Consider the following 20,664-nt stretch of genomic DNA (forward strand, 5'->3'; position numbering starts at 1 on the left):
CTTTTTCCCACTTTGAACTATACTTCTTGTGGTTTGGAGACAAGAAAAGTCTCCGTGCATGCTGACCTGGCAACCTTGTGGGACCTTTTTCACTCCTGCCTGTGTGAAGGCTTTCTTACTCTGCTGCATCTTGCAAGGCAGGGGAATTCCTCTCCCTGGGCTCCCATTCCCATTTCTTGAGAGATTACAGAACTGTAGAACTAAACAGGTAGTATTTTGTTCCACATCAAGCCAGATGGAGAGAAGTTTAAAAGGGAACCTGTTTACTTCAGTGGGATGCTTAGAGGACAGGAGATGGGGGAAAAACCCAGCCCTGGAGATGCATATTTAATATATCTGGAGACTTCCTATTCACAGCAATAACCCTTCCCCCAGCTTAGAGAAATTTGAGGGTGGGGGAGAATTGTCCCACAAAGACATGACATCAGCTAAAGAAAAGGCAAATGAATGCAGAAGTCAATGTGGTTGGACTTCAGATGTCTCCATAAAAAGGGGAAAAAACCCCCAATTCCACATAACTGAACTATCCCTGTCAGAACAGCAGTTGGCCAAGATTAAGTCAAACAATGGGAATGGGACTGAAAAATGAATATAAAGCACACACTATAGCCCAAAGCATTTGAGAAAATATGCTCTATAGGGATGATTTCAAATTGGAAGTTCAGTCTTACTGTGTCTCTATCTGGAGGCATGTTCCTTTAAAACAATTTAAAAGCAAACACTACATAGAGGGGATCTGATAGGTACTATTAAAGAGGAGAATGCTTTAGAAGAATATGACCCCATGACATCTCTTATGTCCCTATTACTTGTTAATCATTCTTTTCCCTCTAGGAGAGAATGAAATGAGGCAGCATTGCTTGGAAAATAGTAATTCGTTTCTTACTACACTGAAAGCTTCCATGATGAACCTGACAGAACACCACTACTAGTTAACTTTAGCAAGGCTTTATGAATGCACCGAAGGTCACTTTAGTAAGACATTCAGCTGTTCCCAACTCAAGTGGGACTCAAATAATACAAGCCACCAATCAACTCCTTCATCCCAACAAGCAAAACATCCCTACTAGCAGTGCTCCAGAGCAGTTTGGAGATGTCCCAGGAAAGCTTCAGCAAAATTAGGCATTGCAAAGGGCATAGTGTTACCAGACAGCCGTATTTCAAGTGTTCATAATGAGCTTGTCACCAAGAAGTCAGAGCAAGCATACACTGCGATTCAAAGCTGGGCAAAGGAAAACCAAGCAAGAATGTCTATGAAATGCAGAAGGGCTTCCCAGAAGAGATGGAAATGTCACAGCACAATTAAAGGGACAATCTCTCCTTATCACAGGCCTGGAACAAGTATTCCCAGCAGAAAAGCAGGAGCCCACCTCAATCCCTTTGCTCAGTCACAAAACCACAGGTATTTTGGAGGTGGCAATGGAGAACAATGTAATTTTCCACAGTGACAGAGGACAACTACAAACACCAGAGCAGTAACAACCCTGCTTTGATTCCAGCATAGTTACCTTCCCAGCTCTTAAACACAGAGATAAACGTCACTTGCCATGTAAGTTACTAAGTGGGGAAGAGGAAAGGCATTTAGACATCACAAGACAGCAGCACGAATATTACAACACATTCATAATTCAAGCGTTTTGTTTTATGCAGCAACCTCCCAACCTCAGCTGAGACGATGGTGTGGTGATGCTCAAGCAGTAGGCAGGTCTAGAAATGTCAGTCTCAAATAGCTTATCGTTCAAGCCTAAGTACGGGGCAGCCTTGACCTGCAGCTCAGAGGTAACCGCTTCAGAAATGTTGCGGCACGCTTCTGTTCTGGGCGCAGTAAATCTAAGTTAAATTCTTGAAACTCAAATGAGGGCTTCAGCCATACCAACATCCTTTGCCTGCTGAAAGTTGTACAGTCAGAAGAAGAAAGCAGCCACCACCCCCTTACCCTTGCAGAGGCACACATTTAAAAATCCAATAAGATTAGAAAAAAGGCAAGAAAAAAAAGGGGTCAGAAAATAGCTTACAAAACAGAATCACCAGAGAGGTCAGGGTAGGCTGTCAAGGGCTGCTTCCAGCATAGTACAGCTGCTAAAGTCATTAGACAGTGTCACCCCACCCTTGGGCTCCCAGGGGCAAAAGCAGAGGAAGGAGGGCTCCTCCTCATCTCCTGCTGACCCGGCTGTTTCTGGTGTGAGTGTAAATTCTCTTCATCCATGCAACATTTTGCAAACAGGCCATTGGAAGAGGGAGTGCCTGTTTGAAGTGTTTGCAGGGTTGGTCAGCCACTGTATTCCCAGAAAGGAGCTGATCTCCAGTGAGAACTTGGCTAGAGCAAGTCATCACATCCAGTTTTACCTCTCTGCTCTAAGCTTGTCTCAGGCTTCCCCCGGAGCCAGCACAGAGCCTGGACTAGTCTAAATGTTCCTGTTTGTCCTATCAATACTCCATTGACCCCATTTCCGTTGACTACTTTAAAACAAGGCACCCAGGCTCCCTCCATAGACACCAGCTTCCAGACAGCGAAAGTTTAAAATAAAACCCACCCTTTGCAAACAGACACACAAACAGGATGCTTTGCTTACACTGCTGCAAAACAAAGCAAGAACCAACCTTAGTCACTACCTCCAAAAAGCCTGAAGACAAAGATACTGCTGCAATGAGACAAGCAAGTGCCATTGAGCACCCTTACCGTCACCACGGATGACTGAAACTCTGCCTGCACAGAGAAGCCCTTTTCCAGCCCCTGAGCTGCAAGCATTTGAAGGAGAAAAGCATCTCTGCTTTGCCAGCATTGTCCCTGTTTGGAGGGACTTATACAAACACTGTTTTTTTAGGACATTAAACAACTGTCCAGTAACTCCTAGCCAAAAATTCCTAATCACCCACCCTGCCTTCTCAGATGGCCTGTGTTCGTCCGCTTTAGTACATACACTGGGCAGAAAACTGCAGCAGGACAGGAACTGATTCATAAGTGGATCAAGTATCCTCTGCTGCAGGGCTGGTGACAGGCCCAGAAAGGCACGATGCACAGCAAGGCAGCACTGCGTTCAGAATAGGGCACTGAAGTCTACAGAATTTTGTTTTTGAAGAAGGGGTTTAGGGTGGTCCTTCCTTGAACTCAGCTCTGCTTGTTAGAGAATTATGAACGCTGGTGCACAGAGGAGTAGTTACACAAGCTATCCCAGGTATTTAGTGGTGGCCACTCACCTAAACCTGTCCTCTGGGATGAAGCCACCGGTGCTAGAGGAAAGGTGTTCGACCTACATAAGTGTTTGCTTTTCCTCCTCAAATTCCAGGCACAGCTCAAGGGCTAATGATGAGAAGGGGCTGCTGTATGAGGGAGTATTTACTTTTTATATCACGACCATGGTCTCTTACAAGGTTTAAAATTCAAATACACAGCCATGCTGTGAAGGAATGGAAATGCAGAGAACTGAAATAGCTTTCTCAGAGCAAACAGCAGGGCAGGGCTGGATGTACAACAGAAACCAAGTCCTGCATCACATCTGATGGACCACATTCTCTTGAAATGCTTTGTAAGGAAAAAGAGCTTTCCAGGGAAAGCCAGCATGCACAATTGCACCTGAAATAAAGCATGATGTTGGCAATTAGGCGTGCCATGTCTGGTAACACATCTGACCAGTGGATTTAAAGCTATTGTCAATTCATAAGCAAACATGGTAACTGCATTTTCAATTTGGTGTAGACCTACAACCACATTTCTGAAGCCTAGGAAACTGCTAGCTAGCTAACTTACCTGTTAGAATAAATGGATGTGCACTGGGTTTTGGCCAGCTTTTGCAAGAGAATACTAATGCTGAGAGACATCTGCTAGCAGTGCATACAGTGCCATGCTCCCCCCATGTACAAAGGGGGGATCATGAAGACAACATCCTAGAGAAAGGGGTAGAGCAGCAGAAAGCAGGTGCAAGACAGGAACAGTGGTATTTAAAGAATTTAAAGCAAAAACCCCACCAACACTAAAGAAAGGGGACCAAAAATCAATGCTACTTGCAAAAACAGACATGGCAGAGGGGATATAGGGAAAGATTGATCCACGAGTTGCAAAAACCCCATGTTTCTCTGTTTCTACCTGGAACACTTTAAAGGTGTACCTTTAGCCAAGATGCAGTAGTTAACCATGAAAGTAATCTTGGTCCAATTTGGTACCAAGTAAAACCACTTACTTAACCCTGGAAAGCAACACCTTCAAATCAAGGGTGCTGTGTTCCCCATGAAGAGGCAGAAGCCTAACTCAAAAAGCCATCAATCTAAGAGGAGGGAGTTTGCAATAGCAAAACCAGTACACCCCTAGGAGTCACTCTCAAGAAAGCTGTGGTCTCTCCATGTCCCTCTCCTAGATCACAACTGCAGCACAAGTGAAACCAAATGGTGGAGCAGAGCACATTGCCAGACACACACTAGTCTCCTGACACTGTGCAGACAGCCAGCAAGTCCCAAGACCCCTAAGCCAGGGCACCCAGATGAGCAGAGACCTTCCTGATGGTGATACTTCAGTGACATATCCCACATCCCAGCTAAGGGGAGAAGAGCAGCCTCCCTTCCCAGAGATCTCTTTGGGTCCCAATAAAGTTACACTAGCCATAATAGCTTTGTTTTACGTATTGCGTGTAGTATAATATTGGAAATTGGTCTGCAGTTATGTAATTGCAAAGGAAATGGCTATGATTCTTCTCAGCCCAGCTGAAAATGCCATCCCACCATGCCTCTGCTGCAGACATAGCTCCTGGGGGCCGCAAGGGAAGAGCGCCCATCCTGCCTGCGAGTAGAGCAGCAGCGGAGGCAGAGGTGCTCAGGAATACGCTTATACTTCACCGCCTGTCAGGTTTTCCATTGCAAACACTGCCGCCACAGTTTATAGCTTGACCATTTCAAGCCACATCCACGCAAAACTTGGCAGACAGGGAGCTGCTCTGGCCCAGTCCCTCCCCCTTCTACCTTAAAGAAATCTCTGTCGGATTCCTGCTTTAAAGTCACAACATTTCTTTTCTGCAGCAGAGATACATTTTTAAGTCATTCCACAAGGCTTTTTCAGTTAAGGTTTAAAAGAAGCCTAGGTACTTGACAGACAAGACTTGAGTCAACTATTCACATTGTTATTCTGAAACAGCTCAGAAATGTTTAGATAGCGTTGGACAGTGCAGGCTGGTTACACAGTGCCTTTAAACAAATCACAGTCACTTCTAGCAAGGAACACAAGCCCTGGAACTACAGCCTGTTCCCAGACACCATCTGTAGAGACTGTAAACCTCTGTTCTTCTCCTGATTCATCTGTGACCATTGCTACATGCAGATTTTCCTCCTCAGCTAAGGAAAAAAGAAAGAGGTAAATATCCATCAGATACATCAGGCACACTGTGGGTCTTCTGCTGATGCAACTAGAATTAAGGTCGAAGGACAATTTTTGTCATTTTGTTTGTTGAGCCAAGATAGGCATTTGCTGCAAAAACCAAGTGTTGAAGTCTGAGAGCTGGTACATTACTAAATAATTTGTTCTGAAGTATAGAAATCCTACAGATTTCTTTTATTCCAGCAACAGTTGGGTGACAGCGACCCATGGGCTTCATAACCAAGATGAAGGGTTTCAAGAATTATTCACCACATATGCTACGCTGACCTTGCTTTTAAGTCATAATACTGAACAGAAGTCTCAACTTCAAATGACGTCCAAGTCATAACTTCCATTGGCACAATAATGAAGACAACCTTATCCAACTCTTACTGAAAAAGAAAACTAAGTATGAGACAAGGCTCTACCGAATGGGCTTGTGCGTATCTGCCTGCAAGATGCCTTAAATACCATCTGTGGGAAAAGTAACACTGAATAATACTATACAGTAAATGCAACACACTTACTTAACGTAAAGTTAATGTAGCTTGATGATAATCAGGTAAGACTTCAATAAATCAGTCACCAGATTTTCCTTCCCTTCTACCTCTGCCCTATATACACTGGCCTTTAAAGCAGAGCTTACTTCCTTTCAGGGGGGTACACAATTTGCAGGCAAACATCAGAGGAGACGGTGACACTTGCTCAGGCCCTAGAAGTGTTCAGAAGAAAAAACCCAGCAGGACATGAACCAGGCACCATTGTTCGGAAACTAGTTTTGAGCTTCCTTGTGTAAAAAGCATAGGGCCACTTGACCAGTAAAGAGAAGGTGTTTCTTCCCTACAAAGCCATGCAACAGAGCCAAGTTAAGGTTCTTCCCACTCCGGGAAACAAAAGAACCATTTAAGTGTCCCTAGGCATTAGCAAGCAACCCTATTCAGGCAAGGTTTTAAAATCAAGCAGTCACCTGTGCCTTTTCATGTCTAGCTTCCCCAAAGTACAGTTAAAAAACCCCCAAACCAGACATATGATATACAGATGTATACACACAAGGAAGTTTGAGATACTGGCCAGGCAGCGCATCCAATGCGCACTGTCCAGTCTGATGGGACTTCTCAGCCACACAGCTAACAAGCAACCTAGCCATACTTCCTTCCTTCCATTGAAGAAACTGTCCCTGCTGCAGGTGACATCCGTAATACTTTACATCACTTTTGTCCGTCTGGATCAGGAGAACAAGTTTAATTTATACAATTGCAGCTATAGTTTCACAACACTTCGGAAGCCAACATAACCATACAGTCAGATGAATTACTACACATGTGCATAGTCCAATAATCTTATTTTCTTGAAAAGTGTATCCCCATGTTCTTAGAAGTCATAACTGCATCTACTAGGCTTGCTTGCCTACACTGAAATTCAAACAATAACTCATGAGTTTTAAAAGTTGACACTTCATAAACTTTTGCTAGTTTCATTACACGCCATTCACAGGTTTAGCTATAGCTGAAGAGACAAGAAGTCATAGTGTTGAAGTCATTCCTGTGGTATCCCTAACCTAGGGGAGAGAAAGAGTGTATGTGTGGAGTCCTGTTCTTGGAACAACTAAAACATGATTTCCCTGCCAGAACAGTTTAGACAAGCATCCAAAGCAAATGATGCTCTCTCCATCACCAATCTGTGACTTAAGGGTTTTTTAAAATATATATCTCTTATACATACATACATATATATATATAAAAATATATAGGGCAAGATCATAGCATGGAGTTTGCGGCTTCAGACCTCCTTCCTTGTTTACATGGACATCAAGAAATCTGGCTGCTAAGCATCAGAATATGGTCTTAAGAACCGTAATCCAAATTCAAGGCTGTTTCCTAAGAAGAGTCACATTTCTAGACCCACTAATTAAATTCTAACCCTGACACTCTCTCCATTTATATCTCCAAATACTATATGGTTCAATACAATATGATGTGAACCATGCAAGGCAGAGGCCACACTAAAAGTAAACACAAAGGAACTGTAATTTGGAATTCATACACTTCTTGCATTATTTAACAGCCAAATTCCCTTGGCTCCATAAGCCATTATCCAAGACAGGGATATCATCAGATACGAATGCAAGTTGCCACAATAACCAGGCTTGTTCCGACAGCAGCAACACCTAGTGTTGACAATGAGGAGCCATCAAGCTTGGAAGGGAGGATGCTTGTCCACTAGCCCAGACACAGTTTAAGAAGTTAAGACATTTTCCCCCCTTCAATCATAATGATTGCTTTAAAGTGGGGCAGATGAGCATCCTGACCCCTACTAGTTTCACAAGTGATACAGTCAGTACCCAGGAGACAGGCATTTCTGTTCACACTAGCCAGTGCATTTCCACACACTATCCTTTTGGACACCATGCTAAATCACCGGCCAGAAACTAACTGCATCGCTTTGAGCCAAACAAGCATCAGGCCTTCATACAGCAGAGAAATTACCGCTCCATTAAAAGAACCAAAAAAAAAAAAAAAAAATTACAATGTATGGTCAGCATTGTGGATAACATGACTCAGAGCTCTGGAAGATGGATTTGAGTCCCAGATCAGGGTGCCCTGGTTCCCCCAAGCTCTGGCATGCCCAGCACACACTCCAGAGCCAGGCAGTTGTGACAGCCCTGCACATGGAGCTACCACGACATGAGCTTTTGCTTGAACGACTCCAAATGCCAGCAGTTCCTCTGGATGAGGACACATAAGTCACGAGCAAGCTGGAAACTAGTCCTGGACAACAGCTCTGGATTAATACAGAGGGAGTGCTGGAGGGGAGGAGGGGGAGCTGCTGAAGACAGGCAGTTACTCAAACCAGCTGCTAACCTGCTCCAACCACGCACATGCACACAGTCTCCTGCATTTGTTCAGCCTGACTGAAAGCTACCAGGCATCCAAGAGTTAATGTACAAAAAAGACATCTATACAAACACTTGCCAAAAGTCTCATTTTCCAAGTGGAAGCTGCTTGTTCCACGGATGGCAGAAGGAATTTCATCTTGCTTTTACATGACCGCCTCTGCCTCAAAATTCCCCAATTAGCACTCCTGCAAGAAGTTTTGAAACTGCATGGCCACGTATTTATCTACGCACACCCTCTCCCTTCCCTACCGAGCTGTGGGCCACGGGCTCAGCTGTCAAGCCAAGTTTCATCCCAAGCAATTTTTAAACACTCATCCTATAAATCCTCCAAAAAGGGAGTTAGTAATGGAAATGCTGACAGAGACTTGAAAAGACAGCAGGGCAACTAAATCAGTCTTCTATACATTAGCTTCATTAGCTGCAGATCCTTCTCTGCCTTCACCTTCATTTTCCATTAGTGTACTTTGGCTAATTAACGCACAAAACCTATGAAACATTCTTACAGTAGAAGGCAACATTTGGCCCCCAGCCCAAATCAACATTGAGAAACTTCAACATCCTCAGCCAGACATAGTAACTGTACCAGATGGAGCTAACGTACAGCTACAAGTAGTGATGAGGAAACCGAAAGAAGAGGAACACATGCAAAAATTGGACCATTGGAAGAGGGAAAAGCAGCAAACGTGTCTTACCGCTTTCGTTTTTCTCTATGACATCCACGACCTCTCCAGCCTGGAGGCTGATCTCAGAGTTCTCCTGCTTCTCATAGTTGGACACCACCACATATTGCTCCAGGATCATGGGTTCAGAGCTAGCATCAGCACCTGGGGAAGGGAAAAAGCAAGCCGTAAGCCAGCTTCCAGCCATGGCTCCTTGAGAGCGACCTCCGTCCATCCGATGCACGACAGGCCAACTTGTCACCAGAGCCAAGCAAATCAGCAAACAACCTTGGCTCGCAGCATATCCCCAAATGGCTGGCCATATAGAAATAGCCTCCTCTGGCCCACAACCCAGCAGCACAGAGGGACATCGGAGAGAAGAAAAAGAAAAAAGGGAGGAAAAAAATACGAAAAGAAGCTGAAAACAGTGAATTAGTTGCAAAGTTTCATGATGGATTCTGAAAATAAACCTCTTCCCAACATGGTTTCCACAATCCTTGCTCCCATTCAGAGAGAAAAATCCTGGGCAGAAGCAGCATAAATCCACAGCTGAGCCATCCCCCCAGTAAACCCAAAGGAAAAAAAAAAAACAGCTCTCCCCTTGGCGGCTCAGCTCCTTCTCCACTCTAAAGGCTTGAGCTGAAAGTCAAGAGGGGGCTGTAGATGCCAATCATATTCGTCCGCACTGCAGCCCTTAAATAGAAACACATGAGCGGGATTGAAAGAGAGGGAGGTGGGGTGGAGGGAGAGAGGGGAGGGCGGGGAAGAGTGTTTACTTGAAACAGAAGAAGAAAAAAAAAGTTATAGCGCCAGATCCTTGCTCAAACACGGCCACCCCCCGCCTGCCCCCCGCCAGCTCCGCAGTTCCGCATTCCCCGCGGCAGAGCAGCCCCGAGCGGGACCAGGGCAGAGCGCGTGCCGGCTTCCCCCTCTCCATCGCCCTTCGGCGCCTTTTTGGAGCCCTTGGAGCCAACCTCTCCAGTTGTTCGGTTTCTCTTTGTACCGCGGGCTTTCGGCTATCAGAGCCATTTATGAATGAGAGTAGGCTCTCACACAGAGGGGTGGAAAAAAGGTGCAAAATAACCGTTCTCCTCCCTTCCCCCACACTCCTGGAGTTTCTTCTTGGGTTTTGATTTCTGACTTCTCTACCCCCAACCCGAAACTGTGCATTTTGGGGTGGAGCCGCGAGGCAGGCACACCACTGTGCCAGACGTGGAGGGAGACCTCCTCTCGCTGCTGCTCGCCGTATGAGATGCATCTCGGCTCTCCGGTGCAACATAAACAGTGCAGATGGGGGCCTCTGCACTTCCAAGCCCAGGCACAAACCGACTGTGCTCTGCCTGGAAACTGCCTTGAAAAGTCATGAAAACCTTTAGGACATCAGGGTTTCTTAATTCGCCCTTATTCATATACTCTTCAAAGTGTCAGACCAGAGCAAAAAGCACCTACAACTTCTGTCTAAGAGCCAACATGCCCTAATGCAAAATTATTTTACAGGTTTCCTGAATTACAGCAGCGTGTATTAGGGCAGAGTGGTTGGGCCAACAGCATTATTATACATTTTACATATTAAGAGGCAGTTCCTGTCTCTTTAGATTAAGACGCAGATGGAAAGCGGAGACAGAAGCAGATGTATGACTTGCTGAAAGTCCCATTTCACGTGACGGGGGCAGAGCCAGGAGCAGACTCCAGGTCTCCTGAATCTCTGAAGACAAATTGGCTACAAGAGATGGGAAGGAAGCAGCACGGTCTGAAACTCCACCAGACAAGTCAGGGGACTGACAGCCAAGCACAGGATGCTCGGCACTGTGTTTCTAAACGCAGCATGTTCATATGCGTTTAGGCTGAAGATCCAAAGTGATTCTACAGACAAATAATTAGCATCCCTGCCAAGAGAGAGGTAAAGAATGCATCAGCCATTAAAACAGCATCCTGTGAAATGAAAATCCTAGAACAAAAAGCAATTAATTCAACCATTTCCTGAAAGGAAACACTATCACAATACCTCCCTTTGGACCAGATTTAAGAAATCCAGAAAATCAGAAGACTTCCTTGCTCCCTAAGCGTGCCTCTGACTCTCCTCAGGTTACGTAGGTTAATTTTCTTTAAAGAGGAGTCATCTCCTCTAGAAGTTTGTGTTTAAGAGATTTAGCTTTTGTATAGATAGTTGAATCACAGCCAGTAGCAGGAATAGGGGGAGAAGACCATGAACTGACAACATTGAAATTTATAATAAAAATTTTCATGATAGCTGTGCATTCCAAGTAAGCATCATGTTTCTGCTCACAATGAATCAACTTGACTTGTGTGTTCTGCTTTAAACCAGTGCTAATTGGGTTACCTAGACTGTGATGAGATGCCTTCCCCTGTTTCACACTGCTTCCCACACAGTCCCTTCTCCAGTCCAGAATAGGGCAGCATTATCATCTTCCCCCAATGTATTTATGCTAGTAACACCTACAACCCCTACTTCATTTTAGTCTTAAGATAAATGCCAGTTCTCTAACCAGAAACAAAAGCCATTTATGCATGTACATCAGCAGAGAATTAGGTGTGTGGAAAGGCAAAAGGAGGGACCAAACGGTGGCAGAGGGAGCAGGGGACATGCAGGAAGCTACCTGCTAAATAGACATCCCAACCATCTTACTTCCTCTAATCTCCTAGATAGTTTTCATGGGAGTAGAGCAAGGAAAACCCAAAACACAGCACTGGCTTGGTGGCAGGAGCAGTGCTCCTGTGATACACTGTGATTCCCTGCTGGGAACAAGGAGAGGACCAGGCTGGAGCGCAGACTGGCAAACACCCCACCATCAGCCACTGAGGCCAAGCCAGGGACCATGTGCCAGAGGAGCACCCTTGCCAGGAAACCCAGAGAAGCAGCACTTCAAATCCACCTCCGCAGCTCTGGCTCCGAAAAAAAGTGGGTTTACAACAGTCTGGTAAGTTAGGTTATATCTGCACTCACATATCTGAAACCAGCAGGACTTTAGGATGCCGTTTACTCTGTGCTGCCTTGGAAAAGGTACTTGCTGCAGGAAGATTTGTCACTACAGTGGCTGGTGCAACATATACAATTAAGAGACTGTTTTAACAGAAGCTTGTATAAATGTTAGAGGCTTCCTATTAAGACAAAAAAAGTAGAGTGATAAATTCCTTGGTCTAGGAAGTAACCAAGGTCAAACAAACTTGTTCATTTACAGCTACAGCAGATCATGCCTAGATGATATCCCCTTTGGAGCAGTGTGGTCCCTGTGGCTCCCAGAGCGATGCTCACCCAGGGTTAAGCACTGCACAGTGGGGAAGGCTTCAGTAACAGTAAAGGAGGAAAGAGGAAGGAGAGGAAGACAGACGACAGAGAAACGGCTCCTCCCAGCAATCAAAAGCCTTAAACATTTTCTGGGTAGGCTGGTTTAGGTTGTTACTGTATTCCCTTCAGTTACAGTCAGTAGGGTAAAAAATTTTAACCCTCCTCAGCCTTCCATCCCCCACAAGCATCTTTAGATGAATTACTCCTCAATGACACTCAGGATGCCTACAACATTGCTGGTATGTTATGTCAGACTGCAGGTTTTCCCCGCAAAGGGGATTCAAAAAGAACAAGATGGGCAACACTACAGAGAGCACAGCACCAATTACACACGCTGCCGTGGGCACTTCCACATCCCTGCCAATTAGCTCAGGTCTAATTTGTAACACAGGACGCAGCATCTCATTGAAGAGTAACAGCCTGCTCAGTGTGAAGCACGCCAGAGAAGAGGGATGCAGAGTGGCAAAAGTTCCCCAGCAAGCTCATATGCACACTGCAATGCCCCCCTGACATTACAGCCCCACTTTCTTAAAAGCCTCTTCAGCCCAGGCAGGAGAAACGGAGAGCAGAGGACAGGATAAGGCTCATGTGCCAGGTAGAGTTCCCCCCTCCTCTCCCCCAAAAAAGCAGAATTAGTGTTTTGGTTTAGCTCCAACTTGCAAGCCCTCCCCAGAGCAGAGCACACGATAGATCACTGGCTGAAATAAGAGTTTGCTTGCCTCTCCGTTTCTTTTTGCCTCGAGTCCGTTTCCTGGTTAAAGTCTTGAGGATACCCCTCCTCCTCTCCATAGGGCTCCACTTTACAATCCTCCTGCTCCTCACCTCAACGATTCCCTTCCTGGGGCTGGGCAGAAATGTCATCGGAGCTTGTCCATGCCCCTCACAGCTGGCACTATTAAGTGACACAGTTGCGCCCTGTCCCCCTCACCAGGCAGCGAGGAGGGAGCATCATTCCTCCCACTGTACTCAGAGACCAGCAGCTACTGTGAAAGCCTCCTAAATAAGAGCGCAGAGCACCCGTTCCAAGCAACGTCTTCCTCCTCCTCCTCCTATGTTGCAACAGCTAAGGCCTACGATGGTTTTGCAATAGCCAAAAATTAAAACCACCAACTGGACTCCAAAAATAAAATCATCTGGATATGGAAATCTGAGACTCCTGATCTTTGCCAGAATACTCTGTTGTTATCAGGCTATAAACATGTCTGCTCTTTTAATCCATACAGCGCACAGGCTTTTATATTGCCCTTTTATGATTATCAATCAAGTGTTTACAGATTCAGACTAAATGAATTAGTACTGGGCTGGTCAGTGGAAGTTTTGCAGAAGCAGCCAAACCCACAGAAACGGTCAGTGAACGCCATAAGGATGATTCACAGCTGAACAACCAACTGCCAGGTAGTCCAGCTCTTCTGACCTGGGCACAACTGCTGAGGACACGTGCAGGGTCTGCACTCAGGGGCGTCTGGCAGAAAGCATCCCCGACTGTCACAGCTTTCCATACGATAAAGTTAGAGCTTCACATTTTTCTGCACATAGGGAGGAGTAACTGTGGTAGCTTGGATCTAGACCTGTGGTTTCTTGTTAAAGCCAATTCTTCAAGGGTAAGCCTTTATGTATCTCCAGAAAACTCCTTTTGGGGAAGGAGAAAAAAAAAAAAAAGAAGAAAAAAGAATACCCAGAATAGCAGCAAGCCTACTTAAAATCCTCAAATCAGTCTATCCCCTCACAACATATACCCAGCTCTAAACACAGGGATTTTCCTCCCCTTAAAACTCTACCTCTTTTCTTTCTTATCAGAAGGACCATGTCACTATGATAAATAAACATATTGAAACTGCATGTTTTCTTTCAGCCTTCCACCAGTGATCTATCCCCAAGTATTTTAAGATAGAGAGCTTAGGTCTGCCTAAAAATTGGGTTAAGTGTCTACTGCACACAAGATGAAAAACAGACTTTACCATGTAAAGCACACGAGATTACACAAGAGCTGCACGATCTCACAGGGGTCTCAGAAAAGCAGTTCCTAAAACAACCAGTTCCTAGAGTAAGCAGTGGGATGAGACTGATGAAGCCCCCTACAAATCTCCTTGGGGACAATACAGATTCAGATCAAAACCATGTTTCTAAGCCTAGGATCTCTCTTCTATTCAGTGAGGGTTTTTTGTTTTGTTTTGGATTTTTGTTTGTTTGTTCTTTTTGGTTTTTGTTCTTAATATGCCCTAAACAATCAGGCCTTTGACTCATCTCCTGGACACTCCTGCACTCCAGACTTACACTCTTCAGCCCCCTTCCCACTTAACAAAATTCAGGCTATATTTGCACATCAATTATTCTTGGAGGTTAAAAGCCACTCACAGGTGGAAAAGGGGAAAGGGGATTCATCTCCATCCCTTCTGCCAGACAGGAATCCCCCCAGTCCTAGCAGTGTTTAACTTCAGAGATCAACAGCTCTTGGTGTAGCAATCCTGAGTCACAAAGCTTTAGGGACGGAGAAGGAAGTTCAGCACCACCCATAATAACTGAAGGAATTCAGTACAAGTCCAGTCCAGTCTCCAGGTCTTAGCAATAAAACAGCACTGACAAAAATCCCTTTGCCTCCTTATAGACAAATATTTGCATAAGTCTATCAAATGGGTTATTAACACACTATCATTTCTGTAGTTCTTTCCTGAGCTCAGCCAGGTAGCCCTTTTACAAAGAACAAAGCAATTCTGTTGCATTTTCAGAAAAGAGTTTCAGAAGCAGGTGACACCCTGCTATTAAGCAGAGACAGGATTAAAAGCAGAAAGGGAAGGGTTTGGATCGGACCACTTAAGTAATTCAGAAGAGTCAAAGCCAGAGAAGTTTGGCCTAAAACCTTGTCCACATACCAAAGAATGCCTGAGAATAAAATAAGGTTGAGCACCATGCAACCAGTGATGGCCAGGTCAGCATGCAAACCCTCTCACCCCGGGTTAGCAGCCATGATTAATATAGAAGAAGTTTCTCCATAAGTGAGCATCCATACATATACCTTCCTCAACTCCACAGAGCTCATGTGCTCTACAAGCCTTTCAGTACATGGGGCAACAGCTTCCTTGTAGAGTAGCTAAAACTCTAGTCTTTATCATCCTTCTGGCTATACATGCAGAGACCTGGTATAGATGGTAAGTCCATGAACTGCATTAACTCCCTCCTAGCCCCCTGGGTTGCTACTACAAACAGCTACAGGGAGCCCAAGCCAATAGCGTGCATTGCCACCAAGAAGGGAATATGACCAGCAATCATAGCAGCAGAAAATTAACCTGATGCCTGGATTCATTTCCCAGCATAAGGCACACTTAGTATTTTCTAGCACTTCTAAGAACCAAGATCTGGATAAGCCTTCAAGAGTTTGGGACAAGTGGCAGCTTTAGGGTAGGCTGTGGCTTCCAGCACTGGAGTACGTGTCTAACACACAGCTAAAAGCAGCAGCAAAACACAGCCCCCACAGGGAGCGTGTCAGGAACAAGCTTGGCCCATGGTAAATGGCAGGCGCTCTCTCAAGCGAGTGCTCCAGTTCAGTTCTTCCTTCTTTACAGTCCTCAGCAGCATTTCCAACAAAATCCTGACAAATGGAGAAATTCAGTACTGACCTTTGCCAAGTGGAGCTTGTTAGTCTCAGGATTTTTAGTTTTTATTTTTGCTCTGCTAGGTTTTAAGACAGAGCCAAGAAAAATTAGAGGCAGGAGGGTGAAAGGAAAAAAAAAAAAAAGTTGAGTTGTCTTTCCACTCCTTCTTGGAAAGTTGGCTCTCTGAATAGCTATTCCAACCAACTAGGTTACAGGTAGCAACAGTTAAGAATACTTAAGTATTTTGCACACAAATCTGTTAAACTGCTTGGAGATTTTCACACAGCTGCTAGACAGGGTCTTCCACTAGGCTGAAGTCACCTATACACTCTGGCATTTTCCCTAGTCCTGCTCACCGGTGCAACGCATTGACGTTTACTCCACATGGCACAAAGCAGACTAGCCAAGGAATTTAACAGCAGTTGGGGTGACCCAAACTAGTGCCCCACCACAGCACCTCTCAGAATATGGCTGCATGGCACCTGTCTTTTTCCAAAGTAAGAAATTAAACCACTTGCAATCCTTGGTTAGAGTCTCCACTGTGTGGAGCAGGTTCATGCCCTCAGCTGGAGCTCGGGCAGCACAAAACTGACTTCTGTTCTAATTTCCAACCCCCAGCCCGGGGCACAGGTATGTACTACATGGGTAAAAATCAAATTCAAGTCTGCTCCGACAGCCTGCCACGTTAGGATACAGCCCATGGCAGGCCTGGACTGAAGAGTAGCTGTGTTGGAAACTGGGGATTCATTTGGATGAGAAGCAAACTGAAAGGCCACGTGAACTGGAACAGCATGGGGACTAAGAACCTGCCAGATGTACCAGAAGACTTTTGAGCAGGACTGTGTATCAACATTCACCTTTGAGCACCATGCCATGCAATTAATCACTTACATGTGCCCCATCATCACGCACAAATGTTTTTGAAGCCAAACTAGCAAGACGCATTTAGCTAAAAGCAGTCAGCAGAAGGGAAGAAATTTGTATCTAGTAAAGATTTCACTTCCTTGCCCTTCAAGAAGGATGAAAGCCTTGGCATTCAATTTGTCATTTTACATACAGCAACATGAAACAGTCGCAACAGATGTAGAGTCAGAGAAACCCAGCCTCATCCCCCAGCCAGGTAATCTGAGGGCTTCTTGTCATTCTTCCCAAGTGACACCACCTCTTCTGTCTTCCCCTCAACACGCTTCTCTCCCACTCAGCCTCGTTCTGTTTCTCTGTCTGAACTCCCTGGTGACCTATCAATCACCAGGCTCCTGTGACTGAATACTTCAGATATTTCTGCACTTTTATATCCAACTACCACCCTGAAATTAGACCTCCTCTGCTAAGATCAGGAAGAACCCCACAGGGATATATTCAACTTCTGTCAAGGATAGTATTTCTGAAATCACAGCAGTCTTGCTTACTAAAAACCTCAGACAAGCAAGCACTCATCCATTGAGGATGGTCGGATTTTGTTCACATACTTTGAACAGGGCATGAACTTGAATATTTACCAGATCTGGTATGGAAAGCAGCAGGAGTGTTTCCATCTTTCCTTGCCTTGAGACCTACGTGTGGCCTGAACCACCTGGGTGACCAGGCCAGCATCCTGTACAGACACAGGGTCTACGGCTCATGATCATTTTTCCTAAGTCTGAATGAAGAAAAGACCTCTTCTGTGGTATTCCACATCAGGTGACAAACATTTGCAGAAGAAATCCACTGGTTACTCAAGAGAAGTCCTGATACCTTATATTGTAAAGCTTAGTTTTTGCCTTGTATTGGACTGCTTCTCCCCAGACCCTCACCCCTCACTTAAAAGTTGTTTCCCTGCTCCCTCCTCCTTCCCAACTCCTTGTGGCAAGGAGCCTGATGCTCCCATGAAAATTTTGCATCTTCCTCATAGCCCCATGTTTTCCCCATAAAACCCTCTCTACTTACTGTGGAAAAGAAGAACAGCATTTCAGAAGAACAAGGAGCATATAGTCATGTTTCTCTCTATCTTGACCCACAAGATTTTTCACTTTAGCTCCTCTTCTCTCCTCCATCCCACATGGGACAGTGAGAAGCAGCTGTGCAGGCACTTAGCTGTGGCCAGGGTCAACCCACACAAGAAGGGAAGCTGCTTTGGACTGTGGCTTTGACTTGGGCAAGGACGATACAACACAGCAAACTACTATCCACTGCTAGCAGCAACATCGAGGTGAGGCAGCAGTCAGAAAAGCAAAGCTTTTCCTTATCAGAAGTCATGCATCATGAAAAACCAGTACACAAGTAGACAACAGATCCTGGATATCCACTGTCAGAGACTCACATTCAAGACAACTCCAAAACCACACACAGTTTGAGCTACAGACTTCTTTTTTTAATAGCATGCAGAACACCAAGATAAAAGAATTTACCTGGAGCGACACTCTTTTTTGGAGTCTCAGACAAACTGGACATCCAAACTTGAAATCCAAGAAGAGGGCAGCCATGAAAAGAGAAAGTAATTAGAGAAACAAGAGAACAGTTGTATCAGAAAGTTTGGAAGTTAGTCAAGACAGCTTTGAAAGAAACGTTAAGTTTTTCTTAAGAGTGGTGTTGGCATGATGGGGACTTAGTTAAAGGTCAAGTGATAAGAACTACTGAGTTAATTTTTATGTTTTAGGGGACTTGCAGAACTTATGAAACTGATCTGCAGTGATCCGATTTTGAGATCTCAGAGTAAGATATGCTCTGAGCTTATTCCCAATAGGACGGAGAATATATACCAAGAGACAGTTTGACTTATTAAGCCTCAGACCTGCAAAAGTATTTAGCTTTGCAGCTGTTAATGATCCCCAAAAGACCAACAGGCAACTCACAGACTAAGCTTAGCAAACACATGCAAGTTTCCACAAGCATTTGCATTTTGTTACCCTGGAACAGTATTAAGGAAAATAACAACAGACAAATAATACTCCATAGAAAAGAGTACAAAGCTCCAATAAAGGTGCATTCAAAGTATAACTACGAATGCAATTTTTTAACCAATGAATGAGGCAGAAATGGTTAAGGAGAAAGCTAATAGAGATGCTACCAACAAGGTCAAAAGATTTCCCTCCCCCTCCATGAAATGAGGTGTAAATACTTGGCTTGGGATTCTGGGAATAATCTTCAAATATTAAGCAGTGGGGTTTTTTTGTTTGAATACACTGGAAGCATATTTTAAGAGTTAGTAGGTTTGCCCCCATTTCAAAATAAGAACCAGCAAACATTCCCCTTCTGTGGGATAAGGGAGATAAAGACAGCTGTTACTCTCGCATTGCCTAGGAGAAGAGACAAGGAGAGGTGTTTATATGATCAGCTAAGAATTTCCTAAATTCCGACAAACAATTCCAAAATGCAATTTTAAAAACTCATTTGTAATGGGGAAACCAATTCTGGACCCATCCGTTTCAGGGCAGAGAAGATTGCTCTTCAATCACTTGGAGAGAGGGGCAAGCTCTACTGGTGGCCTTGTCTATTTGACTTGTTATTGTCTTTTGACCTGCAGAATATTATCAAGACAGTCAAAAATCAGTCACATATTCCTAGTATGTATGTAACTGAGAAATTGCTAGCATGATACAAAGCGTAAGAAACAGCTTTCAAACCTTCCCACTGGAAACCAGAGGTCCAAGAAACACATTGCTGCGTTTCCTCGGCGCTAAGGGAATCGCGAGGTTTTGAAATCCTTTCCTTAAATCAGGCACAAGATTTTCATTGCGTTGGCGCAAAACTGGAATTCAGGTGGATTTGGTGTTTTGCTTACTTTTCAGTAAGTTCTCAACAGTGGCAGTCTGGAGAAAAACCTGAAGTCTTCCAACCATCTAGCTCCCAAACCCATGCACTGCACTGTCACAATACAGTACAAAATACACTGTGGTAAATTACAGTAATTTACTTTGGATTACCATTCAAGAAAAAAAGAAAAAGGCTCTGCATTGGTAGAGTACAACAGGAAATCATCTGGCAGAGTAGCTTGTGCTCTAGCTTATGGAGGGAATATACAGTATGTTTCTATTACAGACTCGGGGCACGCACGGGAAAGGGTGTGAAGGAGTTGTTGTCAGCAACTTGTCTATTAGCTTTTGAATAGACTTCCACTGCCTTCAGGAACAGGATTATGGACATCAGTCAGCTGTCAGATCTTTTTCCAGACAGAAGAACCTGAATATGGCAGCCATAAGTAAAGCAGAAGATGGACTGCAGGAACAACTAGGAAGACTTCAAACAGTTTGCCCCAATCCAAGCTGGCAGCAAAAGGCTGAAACAGCCAACAATTAAAGATAGGGGGAATAAGCTGTGCTTAACAGCAGCTTAGGGCTACCCTGGATCTGTCTGCCCAAGAAGGGAGTTTAAACCTCAGTAGCCATATCTACAAACACCCTGTGTGAGATCTCAAGGAACCAAACTCACCATAAAACCCAATTCTGTTAGCTACTATCAATTTTCTTTTTAGTTTCTTTTTAAACAAAGTATTTTTTCTCCTTGTCAAAACCATTGGTCTAAGCCAGAATAAAAGGGCAATCTAAGCATTAACTGGTAAACAATCCCATAGGTCCCCAACGTGGGCTCCCAAGACCAAGCAGCAGCATAAAAGCAGCAGCACTTCTCAGTTGCCCCAGCCTGACAGCAGCTAGATGTGGATGAGGTTGCTTCTGAAGCAGAAGACAGCTAGCATATTTCAGCTGCTCCTGCACATCTGCTTAGCATTAAACTTCCTTCTTAGGGATTTTTTTTTTTTATTCCAAGACGTTTAAGCTCTAATTGCTACCAGCTTCTAAGAGTTCCCCCTACAAATAATAAAAATATCAGACATTAGTGATGGATTCCACTTCAGAGAGCTCAAATGAAGAGCTGCGGAGGGAGCCAGGGTATGG

At 44.6% G+C, this 20,664-nt stretch overlaps 1 protein-coding gene across 6 annotated transcripts in view; it reads right to left on the reverse strand.

Annotated features, from left to right (window-relative positions):
* The window catches only part of SH3PXD2A (SH3 and PX domains 2A), a 269,379-nt gene that overhangs the window by 65,598 nt on the left and 183,117 nt on the right, over positions 1-20,664 (reverse strand). For 2 of the 6 annotated variants that reach the window (XM_069796906.1, XM_069796904.1), the window contains exons 7-8: positions 18,181-18,228; positions 8,930-9,061 (exon numbers count right to left, since the gene is read on the reverse strand). In XM_069796906.1, the coding sequence (XP_069653007.1) occupies positions 8,930-9,061; positions 18,181-18,228 (180 nt within the window). Of the gene's footprint in view, positions 1-8,929; positions 9,062-9,366; positions 9,594-12,922; positions 13,210-18,180; positions 18,229-20,664 lie in introns of those variants that run through there. The other 4 variants (XM_069796910.1, XM_069796908.1, XM_069796909.1 and 1 more) reach the window with 4 other exon arrangements.

Source organism: Haliaeetus albicilla, chromosome 11, assembly GCF_947461875.1.
Source record: "Haliaeetus albicilla chromosome 11, bHalAlb1.1, whole genome shotgun sequence".
NCBI lineage: Eukaryota > Metazoa > Chordata > Aves > Accipitriformes > Accipitridae > Haliaeetus > Haliaeetus albicilla.